Source organism: Vulpes lagopus, chromosome 24 (assembly GCF_018345385.1).
Source record: "Vulpes lagopus strain Blue_001 chromosome 24, ASM1834538v1, whole genome shotgun sequence".
Lineage (NCBI taxonomy): Eukaryota > Metazoa > Chordata > Mammalia > Carnivora > Canidae > Vulpes > Vulpes lagopus.
In genome coordinates this window covers 18347820-18370980 of record NC_054847.1, presented here as the reverse complement: position 1 = coordinate 18370980, position 23161 = coordinate 18347820, and the positions used below count along the sequence as shown (strand labels likewise).

Genomic DNA, 23161 nt, shown 5'->3' with positions numbered 1-23161 from the left:
CTACTAGCCCCATTCCCCTCTCCCATGTCAGCCCTAAACAACCGCTAATTAACTTCCTGTGTCTATAGATATCCCTGTTCTGAACATTTCATATGAATGGAATAATATGTGTTTTTTTGTGACTATATTGGGATCTGTTGGATGTTCCTTTCATGGATAGGCTGAGATTATGAGTTTTAAGAAGGAAGATTACAGAATAAAGTGCTATTTTCATCATATATCAAAGGTACATATTATCAACATGATTTATGCTGTTGTTTTTTTTAAAGACTTTACTTATTCATGAGACACACACACACACAGAGGCAGAGACATAGGCAAAGGGAGAAGCAGGCTCCCTGCAGGGAGCCTGACGTAGGACTCAATCCCGGGACCGGGGGATCATGCCCTGAACCAAGGGCAGAAGACGCTCAACCACTGAGCCACCCAGGCATCCCTATGCTGTTGATGTTGACCCTGATCACCTGATTGAAGTTGTATTTGTCAGGTATCTCTAGGGTAAAGTTACTCTTTTTTCCTCCTCTCATACTGCACTCTTTGGAAAGAAGTCACCATACACAGCTCACACTGGGGAATTATGCATGCTCTTTTTTTTTTCTTTCTTTTTTTTTAAGTAGGCTCCACATCCAGTATAAGGCTTAAACTCACAACCTTGAGATCAAGAGTTGGATGATCTATCAACTGAGCCAGCCAGGTGCCCCAAGTTATGCTCCCTCTAATAAGCAGCTTTTAAAAGTTCTTTTCTAGAGATGCCTGGATGGCTCAGTCCATTAAGCATCTGCCTTCAGCTCAGGTCATTATCCTGACATCCTGGGATTGAGCCCTGCATGGAGACCCACTTTGGGCTCCTTGCTCAGCAGGGAGTCTGCTTATCCCTCTTCCTCTGTCCCTCCCCACCCCCTACTCTCCCCATCCCCTCTGCTCTTAACCAAGGAGGCAAAAGATTTGTACACTGAAAACTTTAAAACATTGCTGAAAGAAGGTAAAGAAAAAAAAATAGGAAAGACATCATTTGTTCATGGACTGGAAGACTTAATACTGTTGAGATTTCAGTACTGCCCAAAGCAATCTACAGATTCAATGAAATCTCTGTTAAAATCCTAGTGACAGTTTTCGTAGAAATAGAAAAATCCATCTCTAAATACATAAGGAATCTCAAAGGACTTCAAATAGCCAAAACAATCTTGAAAAAAAACAAAGTTGGAAGATTCACACTTCCTGATTTAAAAACTTCCTACAAAAAATAAAATAAAATAAAATAAAATAAATAAATAAATAAATAAATAAATAAATAAAAACTTCCTACAAAGTTACAGTAATCAAAATAATATGGTACTAACATAAGGATGGACATATATATACCAATGGAATAAAATAGAAAGCCCACAAATAAACCCTTGCCTATATAGTCAAGTGATTTTCTATAAGAGTGTGAAGACCTTCCAGCTGGAAAAAGAGTCTTTTCAAAAAGTGTTCCTGGGAAAACTGAACATCCACTCATAAAGGAACAAAGTTGGACCTTTACCTTGCACCATATACAAAAATTAACTCAATCATGTTGGAAAACAGATCAAAGCCACAATGAGGTATCACTTCACATTCATATGAATAGCTGTCATTTTAGAAAGGAGAAAAACAGGTGTTCATGAAGATACAGAGAAATTGTAACCTTTATGGATTGCTGACAGGAGTGTAAAATGATGGAAAAGAGTATGGTAGTTCCTCAAGAAATTAAACATAAAATTATAATATCATCTAACACTTGTGGGGACATACACAAAGGTACTGAAACCAGGAATTTCAACAGGTATTTATACACCTATGTTCACAGCAGTGCTATTTACATAGCTGAAAGGTAGAAATAACCCAAATGCCCATGGATGGATGAATGGATAAATAAAATGTGCTATTTATATACAATGTAATATTGTTTGAGCTTAAAAAGAAGTGAAATTCTGACACATTGGATGAACTTTGAAGACATTAAGCTAAGTGAAATAAGCCAGTCACAAAAGGACAATTATTGTAGGATTCCACATACACAAAGGACCTAGAAAAATCAAATTCACAGAGACAGGAAATAGAATAGTGGTTACTAGGAGCAGGGAAATGGGGAGTTACCTGTTTAATGAATATAGAGTTTTAGTTTGGAATGTTGGAAAAGTTTTGAAGATGAATGGAGGTGATGGTTGCACACAAAGTGAATGTACTTCATGCCACTGAAATATACACTTAAACATTTTAATGGTGGGGCACCTGGGTGGCTCAGTCAGTTGAGCTTCTGACTCTTGATTTTGGCTCAGGTTATGATCTCAGGGTCCTGGGATTGAGCCCTGTGTTGGGCTCCACACACAGCGTGGAGTCTGCTTGTTCCTCTCCCTTTGCTCCTCCCGACACTTGTGTTCTTGTTCCCTCTCCCAAATAAATAAAGTCTAAAAATAAATATAATAATAATAATAATAATAATAATAATAATGGTAAGATTGCCTGGGTGGCTCAGTTGGTTAGCATCCAACTCTAGATTGCGGCTCAGGTTATGATTTCAGGGTCATGAGATTGAGACCTACATCAGGCTCTGTGCTCAGCGGGGAGTCTGCTTGAGATTCTCTTTCCTTGGGAGAAGCAGGCTTCATGCAGGGAGACTTATGAGGGACTCGATCCTGGGACCATGGGATCACGCCCTGAGCCAAAGGCAGATGCTCAACCACTGAGCCATCCAGGCATCCCTCTTATATATTTTTTACTAAAATTTTTGAAAAGTTCTAATCTTTTATATTTGTTAATAAAAAACTATTTGTGTGTTCAATGTGCTGCCTCTGGGGAGGATTCAATGGAAGGGAGGATTCTTGACGGAGAGTTGGAGGTTGTGGAGAGTGGGAACATCCTTCTCATGGGAAGAGTAGGATTATATACAGCATCCCCCACTTGTACTAGTGTTATAACACTAGTAATACCAGCCTGACCAAGCAGTAATAGGTGCTTGAAGCATTGATATTGACAGTTCAGTATTGCCCAGATTACTGGGCATTTGGAGCATTTGAGGCAAAGGGAGAAGAAACAAAAGGAAAGCGGCTATTTTTTGTAGACAACTGTAATGGTTTTTAGTGGAGTGACTTTCCTTTGTGGTGGAAACAGGCGAGTTTATCCTTTAGTGAGGACTAGCAATGCTTAAAAGGGACATGAACTTAATAGTGCTATTAAGTGATTTTTGGCAGGCAGTGATTTTTTATTAAAAATATTTTATTTGTTTATTCATGAGAGACACAGAAAGAGACAGAAACAGAAGCAGGCTCCATGCAGGGAGCCCAATGCAGGACTCGATCCTGGGACTCCAGCATCACGTCCTGAGCCAAAGGCAGACACTCAACCACTGAACCACCTAGGCATCCCTATGCAGTAATTTTTGATGGAGGCTTAAACCCACAGCAAATACCAATTTTGAGCTCTCTATATATGAACACCTATCTTTAATTATGTCTAACAAAAATTGCAAGATAAATTATCCTAAAGCAGAGCAATTACCCCCCTTTCAGTCCCATAGAGAACATGAACCACAAGCTTAGTGTGAGACTCTAGTTTTGAGTAATCTGGATTTTAACAGTATTTTAAAAAGTATGGTTTATGCTTACAATGAGAATAGGTTGGCAACCACAGTGAGGAAGTTTGATTATTTTGTATGATACAGGAATTTCTGGAACTTCAAGTACATTTGTTCCTCTACTTCTAAAAGCAGCTTGCAAAGTCAAATAGAAATGATTCGTGAGTTCATTCTGGATATATGTACTCTTATTTCATTTCATTGGCCTAACAATGACACTAAATTGTACACTTTAAAATGTTAAACACAAGTCGTATGTTCCATGTGTGCTGATGTGATGAATGGAAGCTCGGAAATCTGTGAAAGGCCAGATGGAACCATTAAACACAATCACTGAATAACTAGATAATAGTGCTATCTTATCAGAACAAGGACTCCTTGTCTCTAAGTGATATTCTCTGCTCAAAAGATTTCAAAGTTCTATTATGTTTATCAAAATAAGCCCCTTTGGAGGCACCTGGCTGGTTCAGTTTGAAGAGCCAGCAACTCTTGATCTTTCGAGTTCTGAGTCCAAGCCCCAGGTTGGGCATAGCGATTACTGGAAAAAAAAAAAAAAAAAAAGAAAAGAAAAGAAAAGAAAGAAGAAAAGAAAGAAAGAAAGAAAGAAAGAAGAAAGAAAGAAAGAAAGAAAGAAAGAAAGAAAGAAAGAAAGAAAGAAAGAAAGAAAGAAAAGAAAAAAAAGCCAGCCACTCTTGTAGTTGTTAGTGGTGGCTTCGTTGTCTCAGCAGATCTTCCTCCTGTACAGAATTTGGATGAAATGAAGTCAGGCACACAGCCTTACAGTTTAACTCTCAAACTCTGGTTTTATCCAGTTTTTATTTAGTGTTTCCAAACTACAGGTCTGCTATGTATCCAGTGCTGAAGTTGGTATCTGGAGAGGTTAAAGAAATGTTTAAAATTTTGCTCCTCAATGAGCACACAATCCAGTGGGAGAGAAAGACGCAGGTGCAGGAAAGAGTCACAGAGCAAGACAAACAGCTGAAGAATCGCTGCCGCGGCGGTGGTTCTCTAACAGTGGTCTGAGGACCACTGCATCAGGAGCAGCTGGGAGGCTTGTTAAATACACTTGTTGCCCAGCTCAGCCCAGTGGGGGAGGGGGATCACAGCAAGTGGGTACACGCTGCAGGTGTCCTCTAGTTTTCCCCTCCATTGCACCGTAGGGGCTGAATTGCAGTCCCCACGGTGAACAAGGACCAGAAAACACCAGGTCGGGATAGCACCCTGCCTTCAAAGAGAAGGTAAGAAAGCCGTTCCCACCTCACTGTCTTTACACTCTGGAGGGGCAGCGCAGGGTCATTGCTTTTATTCTGAAAGAGTAACAAGTGTCTTACATTTCAGAATCCTGCTTTAGATGAAACATTCTCTAAAGGGACTTTTTTGGGTGTTTGTTTTTTTTTTAGATTTTATTTATTTATTTATTCATGAGAGACACAGAGAGAGAGAGAGGCAGAGACGCTGGCAGAGGGAGAAGCAGGCTCCTCACAGGGAGCCCGAAGAGGGACTCAATCCCAGGACCCCAGGATCATGCCCTGAGCGGAATGCACATGCTCAACTGCTGAGCCACCCAGATGTCCCGGGACTTTTTTGTTTTTAAAGCCCCCCTGTTATCTAAAATGTTTCAGCTAGGGTAAAGTCATGTAAGTGATGTCTTCAAAAATCCTGTTTAAAGTGGTGAACATTGGGACGCCTGGGTGGCTCAGCATTTGAGCGTCTGTCTTCCGCTCAAGGAGTGATCCTGGTGCAGGCATTGAGTCCCACATCAGGCTCCCTGCGGGGACCCTGCTTCTTCCTCTGCCTCTCTCATGAATAAATAAATAAATAAATTTAAAAAAAAAAAATCGGTGAACGATTTTTCGGAACAGGGAATGAGTCCCCAGGCAGCTCCTGCAGTCCCAGCATGCAGCCTTGCTCACCTGCAGCTCACCTGGTTTCTCTGGTTGGTTTTAGGTGGAAAGCTCTCTGTGGTCCTCCGAGCTGAAGCTATCTCGGAGATCCTGCTGCAACCCTCCACATCTTCCCTTGCCAAGGTAATGACAATCTCGCCCCCCCCCTCCAAAAATAGCATTTGTAATGTCTGAGGAAAGTTGTGATTTTACTTTTAGAACACAAACGAAGTTTTCATCGGTTGGCTTGACATTTTTCCAAGTGCCTCTTCAGAGTGCTGTCCATTCTCTAGATTCATGTTTGCAAACCAAATCTCATTTGTTGCAACCCCAGCTCTTGCTTGGCAAGTGTTAGCTTTTACCTATGCAAAGAAGTCAAACGCCTCTGTTTGCTCTGAGGTTTTTTTAAGATTTTATTTATTCATGAAAGACACAGAGAGGCAAAGATGCAGGCAGAGGGAAAAGCAGGCTGCCCAGGGGGAGCCTGATGCGGAACTCAATCCCCAGGCCCCAGGATCATGACCTGAGCTAAAGGCAGACTCTTAGCCACTGAGCCACCCAGGCACCCCCAATTTTTTATTAAGAGTCCAAAATAGCTTACTGGAGGAGAAGCCAGTTTATATCAAAACAGATAAAAAGAAGAGTAAGGGATTTTGTTTTGTTTTTTTATTTTTTATTTTTTTTTATTTTTTTTTTAAATTTTTTTTTTTTAATTTTATTTATTTATGATAGGCACACAGTGAGAGAGAGAGAAGCAGAGACACAGGCAGAGGGAGAAGCAGGCTCCATGCACCGGGAGCCCGACGTGGGATTCGATCCCGGGTCTCCAGGATCGCGCCCTGGGCCAAAGGCAGGCGCTAAACCGCTGCACCACCCAGGGATCCCTGTTTTGTTTTTTTAAATAATGTTCTCCCTAGAGCATCTTGGTTTCTGCCTCTGCTGAACATAACTTTTTAACTATAATTTTAATAAGAAAAGTTTAAAAATCTGAGAATTGAATAGATTTGGACTTTGTAAGCTTGGCTGCTGGGAAGTAGGAAAGTCATAAAAAAAAAAAAAAAGCTGATTTCTGTCGTTTTGCAGCATTTTACAGGGTGCTGTATAGATACCACAGTACCATATGCCCGACACTGGTGTCTGTGCTCTGATGGAGGCCCCATAGGTCAGGGTCCGGTCTTGAAATTTACCAGCTCAGGAACTTAAAATCCAGATGTGATAAGGTTCTGAATAACCAGCTCCGAGGCTGACTGGCCAGAAGGCCATCTAAATTGATTTATAAGAGGTAATAACCTCTATCAGTTATGAAACCAGACGACCAAAGTGCTGATCAGAAAATTGCTTGTTGAGCAGTAGCCTTTGAACAGATCTCTTCTCTTTGTCCCAGTTTATGCCACCTACTGCTTCTGGATTTTTCAGGAATACAGTTTTTATCACTTCCTTACTGGGAAGCTGCACTCAGTACTCACTCAGAGATTTTAAAATGCATTGCATGGGTGGTGGGTGATGGTGGCACAACAATGTGAATGTACCTAGTGCCACTGAACTTGGTAAGTTTTATATTATGCGTATTTTGCCACAGATTGCAGGAACTGGTGCAGATTCCTCAGGGCCTTCCAGAGGGTGGCTCGGTCAGGCTGTCTTGCTCTCTCTCAGGTCTCCCCTCCTATTTTTCCCAATGTGTATGCTGTGCTTTCCTCTTGCTCTCTGGCATGCACCCTCAGTGTGCTTCCTATCCTAGCTTTGCTCAAATCTCTGCCAACAAAATTCTGGATATATTTGACATCTTCTATAATAAATTATAGAAAAAATTACAACATACATATGCATATACTTTCCATCCAGAGGCCTCATTTAAATAATACTCCCTTGCTCAACCTGATGTGCTCTCTCCCCACTTGGAACACCTAGCCCTCTGTTTAGACCAGCACTTCCCAAGTATTATGTATCAGACTCACCTGGAGAGCTAGCAAAGCGCATACAGGTCGAGGCTTAATGTGGAGAGACTGTCCTGAGTCTTCATAGGCTTTCCAAGATTCCCAGGTGAGTTTGAAGACCACTAGTATGGACTTTGCTTTTAACATTTTTAACTCTGTATTTTCTCATGCAATTGGTGCATTTACTAATACCCTCCATTAAGTTGTAAACTTCTGTGGTTCTCCCTCTTTAAATGTGAATTCTTCATCCACTGTGCTGAGCACAGTGATTTTAAGGGTAGGAACTGAAGGACTCTGTGTTGTAGAGAGTTGACAAAGTAAGAGTTGAGTGCGGGGGGAGAAGGGTTGGGAGTGGCACTCAGCAAAGTGGAGCAATTGTGTGGACTGGTAAGCACTGATGATGACCTGATTAGGAAAGCCATAGAGAGCCAGTGGTGAGTCAGTTATTGAAGGTCCAAGGGCACTTGGTTGTCATCAGATGCTATTATCCAGGGTCTTTGTTCCAAGGGAACAGATCATCCATGAAGGAGAGATGATGGGTGATGATCTAGTCATGATAAAGGCAGCGAGAGAATCATAGTGGTATGTTTATGTGTTTAGACTCTGTAAATCTGAAATTCTTAGAATATGTGCAAGCCAGAGACCGTGTTGAGGGGTATGTCCAGGACCATGAGAGCTGTGTTCTCAGATAACACTATGGACCAAGCTAGGGTCCACTAGGGGGGGGACTTTAAACTGTGCCCTGATAGTGGCTAGTGACTATAACCTACAATTAAAATGAAACCCAAAACACCAGTAGGTTCTGGAGAGATCACTGAGGTCCTGTGGGTGTCTGAGGACTCCACTGTCTCCATTCCAGCAAAATGGAAAGGCTGTGAGGAGGGTGTTGACCAGGGCAGTTCTGGCCTCTGACTCTCTTAGTGTTCACCTCTTGGGTGGGAACCTACCATTTCTGGCATACTGTACTTCATTCATTCACTCATTTTATCATATTCATTTATCCAGCACTTACTATGTATCATGCACTTTGCTGAGTATGTGGTGATATATTCCCAGCAACATGCAGGCACATCCCCCACACACATTCTTATCAGTCCCAGCTTGTCCTCTGCCTGCTATTTCCTTGAAAAATCTCACTTTGGAGTATCAGTTTAGTAATAGGAGGAGAAAGGAAAAAGGATATTTCTCAATAGTGGTTTGTCTTGAAATTGCTTATGTTCTAACGACCTTATTTACTTATTTCTAGGATGCTGTTGATTTCCTCTCCCTTGATGTGTCTTATGAATGCCAAAGTGAGGCAAGTTTGCCACAGAAGCTAAGTAAATTACAGGTAATTTGATCCATTTCCCATATTGATGATGAGTGGAGAGGGTTCCTGGCAGCATATTAGACATTTAATGTCCTGGCTGATGTGTAAACTGGGCTTGCACCCATGGGCAGCAGAGTTGCGCCAGGAGAGATCTCCTGAAAGCATTGCTGGAGAACATTGAGTGGTCAGGCAATCTTCCCTGGAAGGGATAATGAAGGTTATCTTGTTAAATATTTACATGGGTGTCTTGTGTAGAAATCTACTGAGAATTGAAATTCTGGTGTTCTAAGATTTAAAAAGGCATTTTATGGATGGTGGTCATGGTTGTACAATGAAATGAATGTACTTAATGCCACTGAACTATACACTTAAAAATGGTTACTATGATAAATGTTATGTGTATTTCACCACAACTGAAAAAAGACCTTTCACATCCAGGTCTGCTAAATCAGATGCCAGCTATGGGGACCTTCCTGTAACCTCAGGCCCTTTTTTCCTGTTCCTGGTATAGTTTTCCTTAAGTCTAGTGATTGTGACTAAAGTATGTTGGATGCCACCTACCTGCCTGTTAGCTTTCTCTTCTATGCTTGGTCTCTGCTGAGCAACTTCCTTGAGGAAGACAAATTCCAAATTCCCTGGAGTCCTGACCATTATCCCACCTTCTGACAGGTTAGAATGGATTGTACATCCAGTGGCTTCTCTTCCGCCTTTCAGAGTCCTAGCAGCATTTTTATCCTTACTGCCTTCTCATAAGCCTCTCTGGGGATGCCTGGCCACCAGCATTCATCCCTGCCTTCCTCTTGCTTCTGCAGGGGTGGGTACAAAGCCACTTGTGTAGATTTTTATACAAGATTATATATATATATATACACACACACACTCACCTCTCTCTCTCTCTCTCTCTCTGTGTGTGTGTGTGTGTGTGTATATATATATATATAGAATTTTATATATAAATATATATACACACATATATGTGTGTGTATATATATATATATATATATACACACATATATATATATAGAATTTTTTTTTACCTTAACAAGATAACCTTCATTATCCCTTCCAGGGAAGACTGCCTGACCCCTCAATGTTCTCCAGAAATGCTTTCTCGCAGTGCCATGCTGCATCTGCTAGCTTTTCAAAGCTGAAGGCACCTTATCTGTAAAGAAGGGACATTGTTGCAGGTGACTCAGAAAATAATGTGCCTGCCTGACTGCCTTTGGAAGTTGTTTTATCGGTGTCTCTCAGGGGCCCTTGACCCCTCAGACGAGGAAAAACTTGGTGTTGGAAAAATGACCAAACCCAACCTCCCCCCAAAAGATAATTTAGGGTTGACATGACAAACAACATGTCAACCTTCAAATGTTTCCTTTGAGAGTGAAATGGCTTAGAAATGGGAGAAAAGTCACACTTGTTCCATTTGAATGAGGACCTCCTCTTTTTACTTTTTATTATAGAAAATGTCAAATATATCCAGACTTAGAAGGAAAAGTATAATAAGCCATCCCCAACTTCAAAAGCTATTGGCTCATGGCTGATCTTGTTCCAACTATCACCTACCTTCCCCTTCTCAAGCCAGACTGGGGAGGTTTTGTTGTTACTATTATTGTTTTTAACTCCCGACCCTGAGATCAAGACCTGAGCTGAGATCAAGAGTCAGACACCTAACTGCCTGAGCCACCCAGGTGCCTCTTGAGCTAGATTGGTTTGGAGCAAATCTCAGACATTCATAAATACTGTTATGGTGGCACCTGATTAAGCCTCTTGTGGTAACAAAGGCCCCTAACACGAGTGGGTGGCCTTGTTCCTAGTCCCAACGTGGTGCTTGATTCTGGGAGGAGCTTTGTAACATGTTGAACCTCTCTCTTTGCTGGTGGTCAGTGAGGAGGGTGGCTGATGTTACTGAAAAGTGTAGATTGTTTTCCCTCAGAGCCTAGAGTCTGCCCCCTTTATTAATTGACCTGGCTAGAGAACATTTCCAAAACCAGAGTGTTTATAGCTTCTCATCTTGAAAATTTGTCTATATTATCAAAAGACTTACTCTAGGCAGTTTCCATTCACTTGCTGGCTTTTATTTTTTTCAGACTATTGAGCCAAAAGTGAACATTTTCATCTTCAATCTAAGATTCCAGGACTGCCCTTCCACCAGGAAGAACTCTGGGCTGCTCTTTAGCATTCGCAAAGGTGAGTGGACCATTGATGGAGAGGTTTGTTTCTTTCATTCCAAGTTTTTATTTAAATTCAAGTTAGTTGACATACAATGTAGTGTTGGTTTCAGAAGTAGAATTCATTGATTCATCACTTACATTAAATACCCAGTGCTCATCACAACTGGTGCTCTCTTTAATGCCCATCATCCATTTAGCCAATTCCCTACCAATCTCCATCAACTCTTCTCTATAGTTAATAGTCTCTTATGAGTTGCCTCTCTCTGTTTTAACTTTTCCTTCCCTTCTCCTATGTTCATCAGTTTTCTTTTCTTTTTTTAAAGATTTTTATTTATTCATTCATGAGAGATACCGAGAAAGAGAGGGAGGCAGAGACACAGGCAGAAAGAGAAGCAGGATCACGCCCTGGGCTGAAGGCAGGCACTTAACCGCTGAACCACCAGGCATCTCCATCAGTTTTGTTTCTTAAATTCCACACACGAGTGAAACCATATGGTATTTGTCTTTCTCTAACTGACTTATTTGGCTTAGCATAATACTCTAGTTCCATCCACATCATTCCAAGTGACAAGATATCATTCTTTTGGATGGCTAAATATTCCATTGTGCATAAATACCACATCTTCTTTATCCATTCATCTATCGATGGACATGTGGGCTCTTTCCATAGTTTGGCTATTATGGACATCGCTGCTATAAACATTGGGGTGCAGGTGCCCCTTTGAATCACTGTTTATATCCCTTAGAAAATACCTAGTAGTGCAATTTCTGGGTCATAGGATTGTTCTATTTTTAACTTTTTGAGGAACCTCCATACTATTTTCCAGAGTGGCTGCACCAGCTTGCATTCCCACCATGGACAAGAGGGTTCCCCTTTTGATGGAGAAGTTTTGAATGACATTTGGTGCACTAGCTTGGGGAGTAGCAGTGTTAAAAGTCTGGGGTTCCAATAAGAAGAAGGACCAGAGGAGGGACCAGAAGAGGGACTGGAGGAGGGCCGGTTGAGAGCCCACCCCAAATGGGTTTAGTGTCCCTTGCCTTTGTATTATTGGTCCCTTACATCCCATTAACTCAAAAAAGAAGAGAGGCTCTGTATAAAGAGGACAGAGATGCCTTCATCTTGTGGAAATAAAGACCATCAGGCTTCAGGCTTCAGGTCTAAATATGGGAACTGCTCTGTGCCTGAGGGTCCCTTTTCATTACCCCTCCCTCCAGGATCTCTCACCTTGGCCCACCTCTGCTTACCCTTGTTCTTTCTCCCATAACCTTAGCTTGCACATGGCCCTGGTAGGCACCTTGCCGAACCCACAGCTCATGGACAATCTTCTCTGTGTCTCTTAGTTCAAATTCATGAGAATGAATCTGATTCGTGGGCCATGGATCAGGAGATCACTCCTGGTCCAATCAGGTCAAGGAAAAGGTGAATTGTGTTAAGGCATCAGGGGCTGAGGGCTCCTAGAGAAGGGCAGGTTCATGGGTGTCCTGATATTCATTCCAGTCACCCTATAAGGCAGTGTATGGCAGAAGTCAGTGCCCTTCTACCTATAACCAGGGTTCGGCTGGCTTCACAGGCCTCATGCCATTCCCCAAAGATACAACTTAACTCTCACCCTAACTCACTTTTGATGGCATAATGATTTCTGTTCTTAAGTTCAGTCCCTTTCTAAATGGCTAAAACAGTCAATTTTATATTTATACATAGTTCACTACAATTAAAAAAAAATCCATCTTTTTCTGTTGAGTTCTTCTGAATTAATTGTTCTCCATGTGCGGTCTTCAGACCAGCAGCATCAGCATCACCTGGGAACTTGCTAGATAGCCAAATCTTTGAGCCCTATGTCAGATGCACTGGATCAGAAACTCTGGGGATGGGGCGAGGTGTCAGCAATTTGTGTTTAATGAGCTCTGCAGGTGATTTGGATGCACACAGAGGTTTGAGAACCATTATTCTAAGTACATGGAAATAATTCCTGACCTCCTTAGATCTTTAGCCCCTGGTATTTTCAAGGGAGCTTAGAATGATTGCTTGGAGTCTGGGTGTGTTGTATAAATAAGAAAACAATTGATTGTAGTCCTGAATATTGTTGGTTGGGTTTCAGAGAGTGTTAATTAAACTTCTTCTTTTACAGCCATAAATGAAAACCAGAATCTCACCATTGGGTTTGATCTTAATACTTTCCTAAGCTGTTCACCAAGTTCCAAGAAAAGGTAATGTTAGATTTCCTGTTGAACTATCAATAGCTGATATTTGAAGAATATCTTTCACATGTGTCATTTAATGGGACTGTTTTCATCTGCCTCTTGGCCAGTGATTTTGTTTTGTTTTGTTTTATTTATTTATTCATGAGAGACACAGAGAGAGAGAGAGAGGCAGAGACACAGGCAGAGGGAGAAGCAGGCTCGATGCAGGGAGCCCAATGTGGGACTCAATCCCGAGACTCCAGGATCAGGACCTGGGCCAAAGGCAGGCGCTAAACCGCTGAGCCACCCGGGCATCTCTTGGCCAGTGATTTCTATCCTGGCCACTGTGGAAGTGAGAAACAAAGGCTCAGAGGGACAGCAGAGAGGGAGCGAGCCTGGCTCTATTGCATCTTACCCTGGGCCCACATGTTTCTGCATCCTCACTTCTCCTTCCTCATTCTGCACTTGTGAACCTTGCAGTTCGCCCAAGTGCACACAACAAGCTGGGTTGGGACTTGAACTGCCTTCTAGTTGAAGATCTTGTAGGAGGTAGAGTTAAAGATAGATCTGACCACCCCCTGAGAGTACATGGTCTGAGTATGTGAGGTGAGTTCTCTGCACCTGTTTCCTCCTACGAACTGTGAAACCTCTTTCCCACAAGGAGACAGTGTAGGCAGGAGATTCAGCTGTTGCAGTGGGGCAAAAGCCTAACTCAGTGACTTTTTTCACATGAGAGGTTTTATTTATTTATTTATTTTAAGATCTCCCCGGTGCCATGCTGCATCTGTTATTTCTCAAAGCTGAAGGCACCTTATCTGTAAAGAAGGGACATTGTTGCAGGTGACTCAGAAAATAATGTGCCTGCCTGCCTGCCTTTGGAAGTTGTTTTATCGGTGTCTCTCAGGGGCCCTTGACCCCTCAGACGAGGAAAACATGGTGTTGGAAAAATGACCAAACCCAACCTCCCCCCAAAAGATAATTTAGGGTTGACATGACAAACAACATGTCAACCTTCAAATGTTTCCTTTGAGAGTGAAATGGCTTAGAAATGGGAGAAAAGTCACACTTGTTCCATTTGAATGACGACCTCCTCTTTTAACTTTTTATTATAGAAAATGTCAAATATATCCAGACGTAGAAGGAAAAGTATAATAAGCCATCCCCAACTTCAAAAGCTATTGGCTCATGGCTGATCTTGTTCCAACTATCACCTACCTTCCCCTTCTCAAGCCAGACTGGGGAAGTTTTGTTGCTGCTATTGTTTTTAACTCCCGACCCTAAGATCAAGACCTGAGCTGAGATCAAGAGTCAGACACCTAACCGCCTGAGCCACCGTGCCTCTTGAGCCAGATTGTTTTGAGGCAAACCCCAGACATTCATAAGTATTGTTATGGTGGCACCTGATTAAGCTTCTTGTAGTAACAAAAGCCCCTAACATGAGTGGGTGGCCTTGTTCCTGGTCCCAACGTGGTGCTTGGTTCTAGGAAGTAGAGGAGGAGCAGAGGGGGAGGGAGAGAAAGAAACCCAAGTAGACTCCACACTGAGCACAGAACCCAATGCTGGGCTTGATCCCATGACCCATGAGATGACAATCTGAGCCGAAATCAAGAGATGGGCGCCTAACAGACTGCACCACCCAGATGCCCCTGAGAGGTTTTAATCTATGGTGGGGTTGCAAATAATTTCTTACTGAATGACTGAAGTACCCAAATTGTTAGTGGCATATTAAAAAAAAAATTAGAACAGGTTTGAGGTTACTCCCATAATGACACCCTCACACACTCATAATCTAACATGCTTCTCAAGTGAGCAAGCAAAGGATGGTATGGAAACCATCACGGGTTGTTCTCCAGAACCCTCAGCCTCCCGTGGGTATGTTACCTGCAGGAGCTTCATGCACCATGTGTTGACGAAGGTCATAGACTGGAAAGAATCATTTGGCTTCCCAGACTTTCAGCTAGAGTTCTTGCTCTTCACCTTAGACTTTGCTGGGACAGCCCTGTCCCAGGCCATATGCTTCTATTGCTACCAGCTCTTTGTACTGTTCCTCTCCCAACACTTGTATATCTCCTTCTGTTTTGTCCTCTCAACTCACTTCAAGCCAGCAGGTCAAATCAACAAACCCAAAGCAGTTGCTGCATGTAAGGCTTTGTCCAGGGAGTATGAACGGTGGAAAGAGGAGATAGGTCAGAACTTCTCCCTGACCACACTCAGAGTCAGTGGAGGAGTGCTGGGCTATGTCTTTTCAGAAAATAGAACTCAACAGGCCATAATAAAAGGGTTACCCTGAAAGCTTGGGGATTGCAAAATAACAAGATGTCATGTGATACCAGCTCCAAGGTTCTTCCTCTAAACCTTGGCCTGAAGCAAAGGTCCAAAACTGGCTAACATTAAACTGATAGCCGGGGGTCCTCATTCAGATGGACGTTGGTGGAGAGCCCACTAGGGGCAGGTGCAGGGGGGGTGTCAGTTTCCACCAGGACTAACATCATTTTCTCTTTGAGAATTTTAAACCTCAAAGGGGAGACAGGCCCACAAATGACTTTAACACTAGACTGTGGCAGGAGACATAGCACTGCTCCCCAGACAAGGGAGAAAGAGCATTATCTGGGATGCTCTGAGGCTGGGGACAGGGGAAGGACAGACCCTATGGAGGGCCTGGGCATAGGGATTGAGGCTTTGTGTGCTAAATCTCTTCTCAAGTTAGGCAAACCCTGGACTCCCAGCATTAAAGCCTTTAGAGTAAATGGAGGGGCACCTGGCTAGCTCAGTCAGAAGAGCATGTGACTCTTGATCTCGGGGTCATGGGTTCTAGCCCCAAGTTGGGTGCAGAGATGACTTAAATAAATAAACAATTTTAAACAACAACAAAAAGCCTTTAGGGCAAATTGTATTTTACCGAGGGGCTGTTTATTTTTTCAAGACCTCATTTCCTCCAAGCCAGGAGGACAGTCAGGGTCAGGAGGGTTGGGTCAGAGCAGCTATCCATTGAATGGATATCACTTGTGTCCCTGATTGTGCTCCAGAGACCTGTATATATTATGGATAATCCATAACTATAGATCATTCCCTCCCCGACTGCTGTGTTGGTAAATATGTTAGCAGATGCTTCAGAGAAGAAGAGGTGCTCAGGTTTGGAAGATTCAGGTTTTCCTCTGTGGGATGGAGGTCCCTGTGCAGTATCCCTGTCACTTCTACTGGTTCTGTGCTCTGGGCCAACCCAGTACAAACATTATCCTCTCTCCACATGACGGCCCTTGGACAGGAGGTGCTCTTGTACTGCACCTCCTTGCCCATCCCCAACCCCGGCGGCCCCCACTCCATGTATTTTCTTCCTCAGACCAAACACACCCATCTACACAGACCCCTTCCTCAAGGTTGCCCTCTGCTGATGTGACTGCCGCAGTATAAACCAGTTTTCCAGCCTGCGGGCCAGAACTTGGAGATTGGGAAATCAATTGAGGGTTTGTTTTGAAATGTTAGAAAAAAACCATTTTATTTAAAAAAAAAAAAATGAAGGGAAGACAGAAGGAGAGAAATGGACTAAAAATAAAATAGAAAATAGACTGTGTTTGTGTAAGGATAGCATTTTTGTATTCTATCTTATATATAAATTAGGATGAATGTATATTTGAAATATGAAATACTAAAAAATACATAAACATCTACACACAAATATAGTGGTATGTGGTTAAAAGCACAGACTTTGCCCTGAGATTTGCAGACTGTGTGATCTAGGAGTTCTCATTTAAAAGAAAATAAGATGTGAGTTCATTTACATTAAAAAGGCTGGAGATGGATAATCTAGAGTAGGTACAATGATCAGGAATCCAGGCTCCTATCTTGTTGTTTTGTCATCCTTAACGAGGCTTCTACTTTATGGTGCAGGATGGATGGTTGAGTGCTTGCCATTATGTCCATAATCCAGGCAGCATGAAGCAAGGCCTGCCACTCACCATGCTCCTACAGCGCCCCAGGCAGGTCCCGGTGGAAAAGCTAGGGTTACTGTTTAGCTGGTGCCTATCAGTAGACCTATACTAGTCGCTCAATTATTGAACTACTTCTGTGCCCGCTGGTAAATAGGTCCACTGATGCCTAGAACTTGCTCATTTCTTTCTCTCTTTCAGTCTCTGTTTCCTTTTTGCAGGATAAGAATAAATATAGTGCTTGTCTCATAAAATTGTGAAATTACACAAGGGACCATTCTTAGCACAGTGGCCAGCACAGAGTCAAGGGATAATGAATTAGAGCCATCATTATTATTGGCTGTGCTGTTTGTATGTATGTCTGTGTGTATTTATAACAGGGGGGGAAGGGCAGAGAGAGAGAGAGAGAATGTCAAGCAGGAGCCCAACCCAGAGCTCACCATCAGGACCCTGGGATCATGACCTGAGCGAAATCAAGAGTCTGATGTTTAGCTCACTGGGCCAGGAGGTGCCTCAATTAGCTATGTTTATATATATATATATATATATAAACCGTAGTTAAGGAAAAAAAGGATGGCATCAGAGGCAAACAGTACTGAAGGACGAGCTGATCCGGGGATCAGCGGGCTGCACACAGCATCTGGAGTCCTGCAGGTGGCTCAGCGGGTTAGCGCCGCCTTCAGCCCAGGGCCTGCTCCCGGAGTCCCGGGATCGAGTCCCACGTCCAGCTCCCTGCGTGGAGCCTGCTTCTCCCCCTGCCTGTGTCTCTGTGTGTCTCTATGAATAAATAAATAAATAAAATCTAAAAAAAAAAAAAAAAAATCACCGCCCTCCGAAGGGGCCTGGTAGTACTCTCCCCGTCGGTGGGGACTTTGTGGGTGGTTTCTGGCTTCTGCCCCCGGGCTCCTGGGAGGTCGGCCGAGGCCCGGCTCTCGGGCTCTCGGGGGCGCGGTGCTGTCTGCGCGCAGTCAGGCCCTGTCCCTCTGTCTTGCCATCCCGCAGCGGGCCCTGCTCCCGGACCGACGCCCGGCGCCCGGCGGCCCCGCAGGACCTGGGGGGCGCGCGCTCCGCCTACCGGGGGGCGTGGGGGACGTTCGCCAACGAGTCCCGGGCGCAGAGGGACGCTTTCCTGCAGGACGCTTTCCCCGAAGGCTTCCTCTGGGGCGTCTCCACCGGGGCCTTCACCGCGGCAGGCGGCTGGGCCGAGGCCGAGGACGCCGCGGGGCGCGGGGGCGCGGCGACGCCCGAGCAGGCCGGCAACAGCTACAGCCACGAGGCGGCGGCCTGGGACGTGGCCCTGCCCCGGGGCGTGCGCGCGCAGGTCTACCAGTTCCCCATCTCCTGGTCCCGCCTGCTGCCCGGCGGGGGGCGCGCGCCCAGCCCCCGCGGCGTGGCCCACTACGGGCGGCTGCTGGACGCGCTCCTGGCGGCGGGCGTGCAGCCGGCGGCCGCGCTCTCGCACCGGGACCTGCCGCGCGCGCTGCAGCGGCTCGGCGGGTGGCGCGACCGCAGGGTGGCCGACGCCTTCCTGCGCTACGCCGCCTTCTGCTTCGCCACCTTCGGGGACCGCGTGAAGCTCTGGGTGACCTTCCACGAGCCGTGGGTGACGAGCTACGCCGGCTACGGCAGCGGCCGGCACCCGCCGGGCATCTCGGACCCGGGGGTGGCCTCCTTCGAGGTACAAGTGGCCCCGGCCCCGGGGGGGGGGGGGGGGGCTCCCGGGGGGGGGGGCGGGGGGGGAGCTCTGGGGGGGAGCTCCCTGCGGGGGGGGGGGGAGAGCTCTGGGGGACTCCCTGGGGGGGAGAGCTCTGGGGGGCTCCCTGCGGGGGGGGGAGCTCTGGGGGGCTCCCTGCGCGGGGGGGGGGGGGGAGCTCTGGGGGGGGAGCTCCCTGCGGGGGGGGGAGCTCTGGGGGACTCCCTGGGGGGGAGAGCTCTGGGGGGCTCCCTGCGGGGGGGGGGAGCTCCCTGCGGGGGGGGGGGAGCTCTGGGGGACTCCCTGCGGGGGTGGGGAGAGCTCTGGGGGGCTCCCTGCAAGCGGGGGGAGAGGTATGGGGTGCTCCCTGCAGGGGAGGGGAGAGGTATGGGGGGCTCCCTGAACCGGTCACCGGCCGGGCAAGGGGACGGGAGGCCGCCCACTGGCCTTGTCATCCTGCCCGTGTTTCCTTCCAGTCCTAGCTCCCTTGCATTGACCGTGTACTCAGTGCACTCAGTTTAGTGCACTTTTTATTTTTATTTTTATTTTTTTTTAAGATTTCACTTATTTATTCATGAGAGACACAGAGAGAGAAAGAGGCAGAGAGACACAGGCAGAGGGAGAAGCAGGCTCCATGCAGGGAGCCCGATGTGGGTCTCGATCCCTGGACTCCCAGATCACGACCTAAGCAGAAGGCAGCGCCTCAACCACTGTGCCCCCAGGCGTCCCTCCTGAACACTTTCCCGTGTGCTTACAGGGCCACAGTGGCCGGATCTGCTGGTTGTCATAGGGCATTGAGCCCCCCACCCCTGGCGCAGACTGGAAGGCAAGCATTCCTGCCTTTTGGAAAGGACCACAGTTTGCCATTGGTGTTTAGGACCCAGTGAAGGACTAACATTTGGAACGTGAGAAGCAGTGAGGAGTTTGACTTCCTAGAGCATATTTTGATAGGAAATTCCTCAAAAATAAGTGTCATCATCTTCAGATGATAAAAACCAAAAAGGAAAGGAAGCTAAGCACTCGCTCCTGCACTCCAGTTTTTACTTTGTGCTTTGTATACGCGATTTTACTTAGTCCTCCTGAATGGATCCATAATTACCGCTTCTTGCAGACAAGGAAACTGAGAAGATTGAGTTTACTGAGCAAGTCAGTGACAAAGTCAGGATTCAAATCTAAGTTTGTTATGCTCCAGGCACCCTGCTTTTGCCTGTTTTCCCACAGTGCTCTGCCAAGGGAAGCGGTTGACTTTTGTAAGACCTTGAGTTAAATCTATAAAGAAATTCCCGGGCTTGTGTTTTCTTCCTAGATTTCACTAAGTAGAAAGGAGGACAGGTAGGCTAAAAAGACTTGTCCATGCCTTGTATGTCAACTAAAATAATTCCCCCAAATTCGTTGATGATGAATTAGTAAGTACTTATTGAGACAAAGGCGAATAGCAGTGGGGAGGTGGAATACAGGCTTAGAGTCAGGCTTCCTGCAGTCTACACGTCTCTGGATCTTGTTTCCCTCATCTGTACAGTGGTAATAATAACTATACTTGCCAGATAAGGTGGTTGTGAGGAATTCACGAGAGAATTCATTAACAATGTTTACTATGAAACATGGTTTTTGATGCTGTTGCTATTGACCTGTCGGTGGTGGTGGTGGCAGCTTGTAGATGTTGATTTACTGACTTTGTTGTCTGCATTGTGGGTATTACTAGCACTGGTGTTGATGATAATGTCAATGTCAATATTGTCCATGTTGATTAATTGACACTGTTAACATCAGTCTTAACTGCTTGTTGATATTGTTGACTTGTTGACATTGGCATTAACTTGTCGATGACTTGCTGATGTTGTTTACATTGGTGGACATGTTCAGCGATAATGTTGTCATTAACATGGGTAACATTGACACTGGTGCTAACTAGTTGTTGGTGTTGTAGACTTGCTATTGATTCATGGTTGTCATTGGCTTTGCTATTGGTTGTTATTAAACACTGTATTTCCTTCTTTTTTCCTTACAAGGTGGCTCACTTGATCCTCAAGACTCATGCCAGAGTTTGGCACCTCTATAATAGATACTATCGTCCACAGCAGCAGGGACGTGTAGGCATTGTGTTGAACTCAGACTGGGCAGAGCCTCTGTCCCCAGAGAGGCCCGAGGACGTCAGAGCCTCGGAACTCTACTTGCACTTCATGCTGGGCTGGTTTGCACACCCCATTTTTGTGGATGGAGACTACCCTCCTGCCCTGAAGGCCCGGATCCAACAGGTGAACCAACAGTGCCCCAGTCCTGTGGCCCAGCTCCCTGAGTTTACTGAAGCAGAGAAGCAGCTCCTGAAAGGCTCTGCTGATTTTCTGGGTCTGTCTCATTATACCTCCCGCCTCATCAGCAAAACCCAACAAGATTCCTGCATCCCCAGCTATGATGCCATTGGAGGCTTTTCCCAACATGTGGACCCTGCATGGCCCCAGACCTCATCCCCTTGGATTTATGTGGTGCCCTGGGGCATAAGGAGGCTGTTAAAGTTTGTGTCTTTGGAATACACAAGAGGAAAAGTTCCGATCTACCTGGCTGGGAATGGCATGCCTATAGGGGAGACCGAAGATCTCTTTGAGGATTCCTTGAGAGTAGACTACTTCAATAAATATATCAATGAGGTGCTCAAGGGTAAGAAAAGTGGATATGCTGGTGATGGGAAGGCGGGTGGTACTTCTCCAAGTCTTCAGAGTTTTGTTTAATGAGACAAAGAGAATCTACCAAGAAAATGAAGCCAAAAAGTAGTGTTAGTAGTAATAGCAGAAATCCTTCACATCAGCCCCCTTGTCTCCTCCAGAAGCCTCAAGTCTCTGCTTCTTTGTTCTTATTCCCTATAATGCCTCTTTCCACATTCTGCCCATCTGAGTCTTATCCATTGATCAAGACTCATCATCTTGTAATGCCTTCGTTTAACAAAAATGTATTCAGTGACAATTATATACCACATGTTGCACAAGACCATAAGGGTAAAATATTGAACAAATATCTTCTTTTCCCCATAGGATAATCAAAGTCTACAGAAGCACACAGAAAATTGCAATATAGGATGACGATGGCATTATAGCATGGGACTCCAACCCATTAAACCCTCATTGTTCTGGCCACATTAATCTCCATCTCCTTTAACAAGCTATAAAATCTACATTCCACATCATTCACTTTAATCCAATTAATTCATATCTACAGAATCATTCTTAACCTGGCACAGTTTCATGTATTTTAACAATTTTAAAAAATTTTAATTCTAGGATAGTTAACATACCATGTTATATTGGTTTCAGGTATACAATATAGTGATCTGACAATTCTGTACATTACTAGTGGTCATGATAAGTGTGCTCATAATTTCTTTCACCTGTTTCACCCATCCCCCCACCCCCTTTGGTAACTATTTGTTCTCTATGCTTAAAAGTCTTTGTCTCTTGTATCCTTTTTTTTGTTTCTTAAATTCCACATATGAGTGAAATCATATGGTATTTGTATTTATCTGACTGACTTATTTCACTTGGCATTTTACCCTCTACATCCATCCATGTTGTTGCAAATGGCAAGATTTCATTCTTTTTTATGGTTGAGTAATATTTCATTGTATATAAAAATACCACATTTTCTTTATCAATTCATCTTCTGATAGACACTTGGGCTGCTTCCATAATTTGGCTGTTGTAACTAATGCTGAAATAAACAGGGTACATATATCTTTTTGAATTAGTGTTTTTGTTTTCTCTGGGTAAATGCCCAGTAGTGGAATTACTGAATCATAGGGTAATTCTATTTTTAATTTTTTTTGAGGAAACTCCATATTGTTTTCCACAGTGGCTCTAGTAATTTACATTCCCACCAGCCGTGTATGAGAGTATGTTTTCTTTTTTTTTTTTTTCTTTTTAATTTTTTTTTTTAAATTTATGATAGTCACAGAGAGAGAGAGAGAGAGAGAGAGAGAGGCAGAGACACAGGCAGAGGGAGAAGCAGGCTCCATGCACCAGGAGCCCGACATGGGACTCGATCCAGGGTCTCCCGGATCGCGCCCTGGGCCAAAGGCAGGCACCAAACCGCTGCGCCACCCAGGGATCCCGAGAGTATGTTTTCTTCACCTCTTAACTAACACTTGTTTCTCATCATTGAGCAGATGTTCAACCACTGAGCCATCCAGGTGTCCCCATAAAGCAGACTTTTTTTTTAAGATTTTATTTATTTATTCATGAGAGACACACAGAGAGAGAGAGAGAGAGAGAGAGGCAGAGACACAGGCAGAGACACAGGCAGTGGGAGAAGCAGGCTCCATGCAGGGAGCCCAACGTGGGACTCGATCCCGAGTCTCCAGGATCACGCCCTGGGCTGAAGGTGGCACTAAACCACTGAGCCACCCGGGCTGCCCACCATAGGCCTTTCTATTTCTTTTTTTTTTTTTTTCCCTTTCTATTTCTGTCTAAGCAATATCT

The 23161-nt window shown here is 44.6% G+C and overlaps 1 protein-coding gene across 2 annotated transcripts in view; it reads left to right on the top strand.

Moving 5' to 3' along the window:
- The window catches only part of LCT (lactase), a 49557-nt gene that overhangs the window by 3850 nt on the left and 22546 nt on the right, over positions 1-23161 (top strand). The window contains exons 2-7 of one of the 2 annotated variants that reach the window (XM_041739462.1): positions 5546-5625; positions 8662-8745; positions 10812-10911; positions 13025-13103; positions 18005-18680; positions 20705-21350. In XM_041739462.1, the coding sequence (XP_041595396.1) occupies positions 5546-5625; positions 8662-8745; positions 10812-10911; positions 13025-13103; positions 18005-18680; positions 20705-21350 (1665 nt within the window). Of the gene's footprint in view, positions 1-5545; positions 5626-6989; positions 7029-8661; positions 8746-10811; positions 10912-13024; positions 13104-18004; positions 18681-20704; positions 21351-23161 lie in introns of those variants that run through there. The other variant, XM_041739463.1, reaches the window with a different exon arrangement.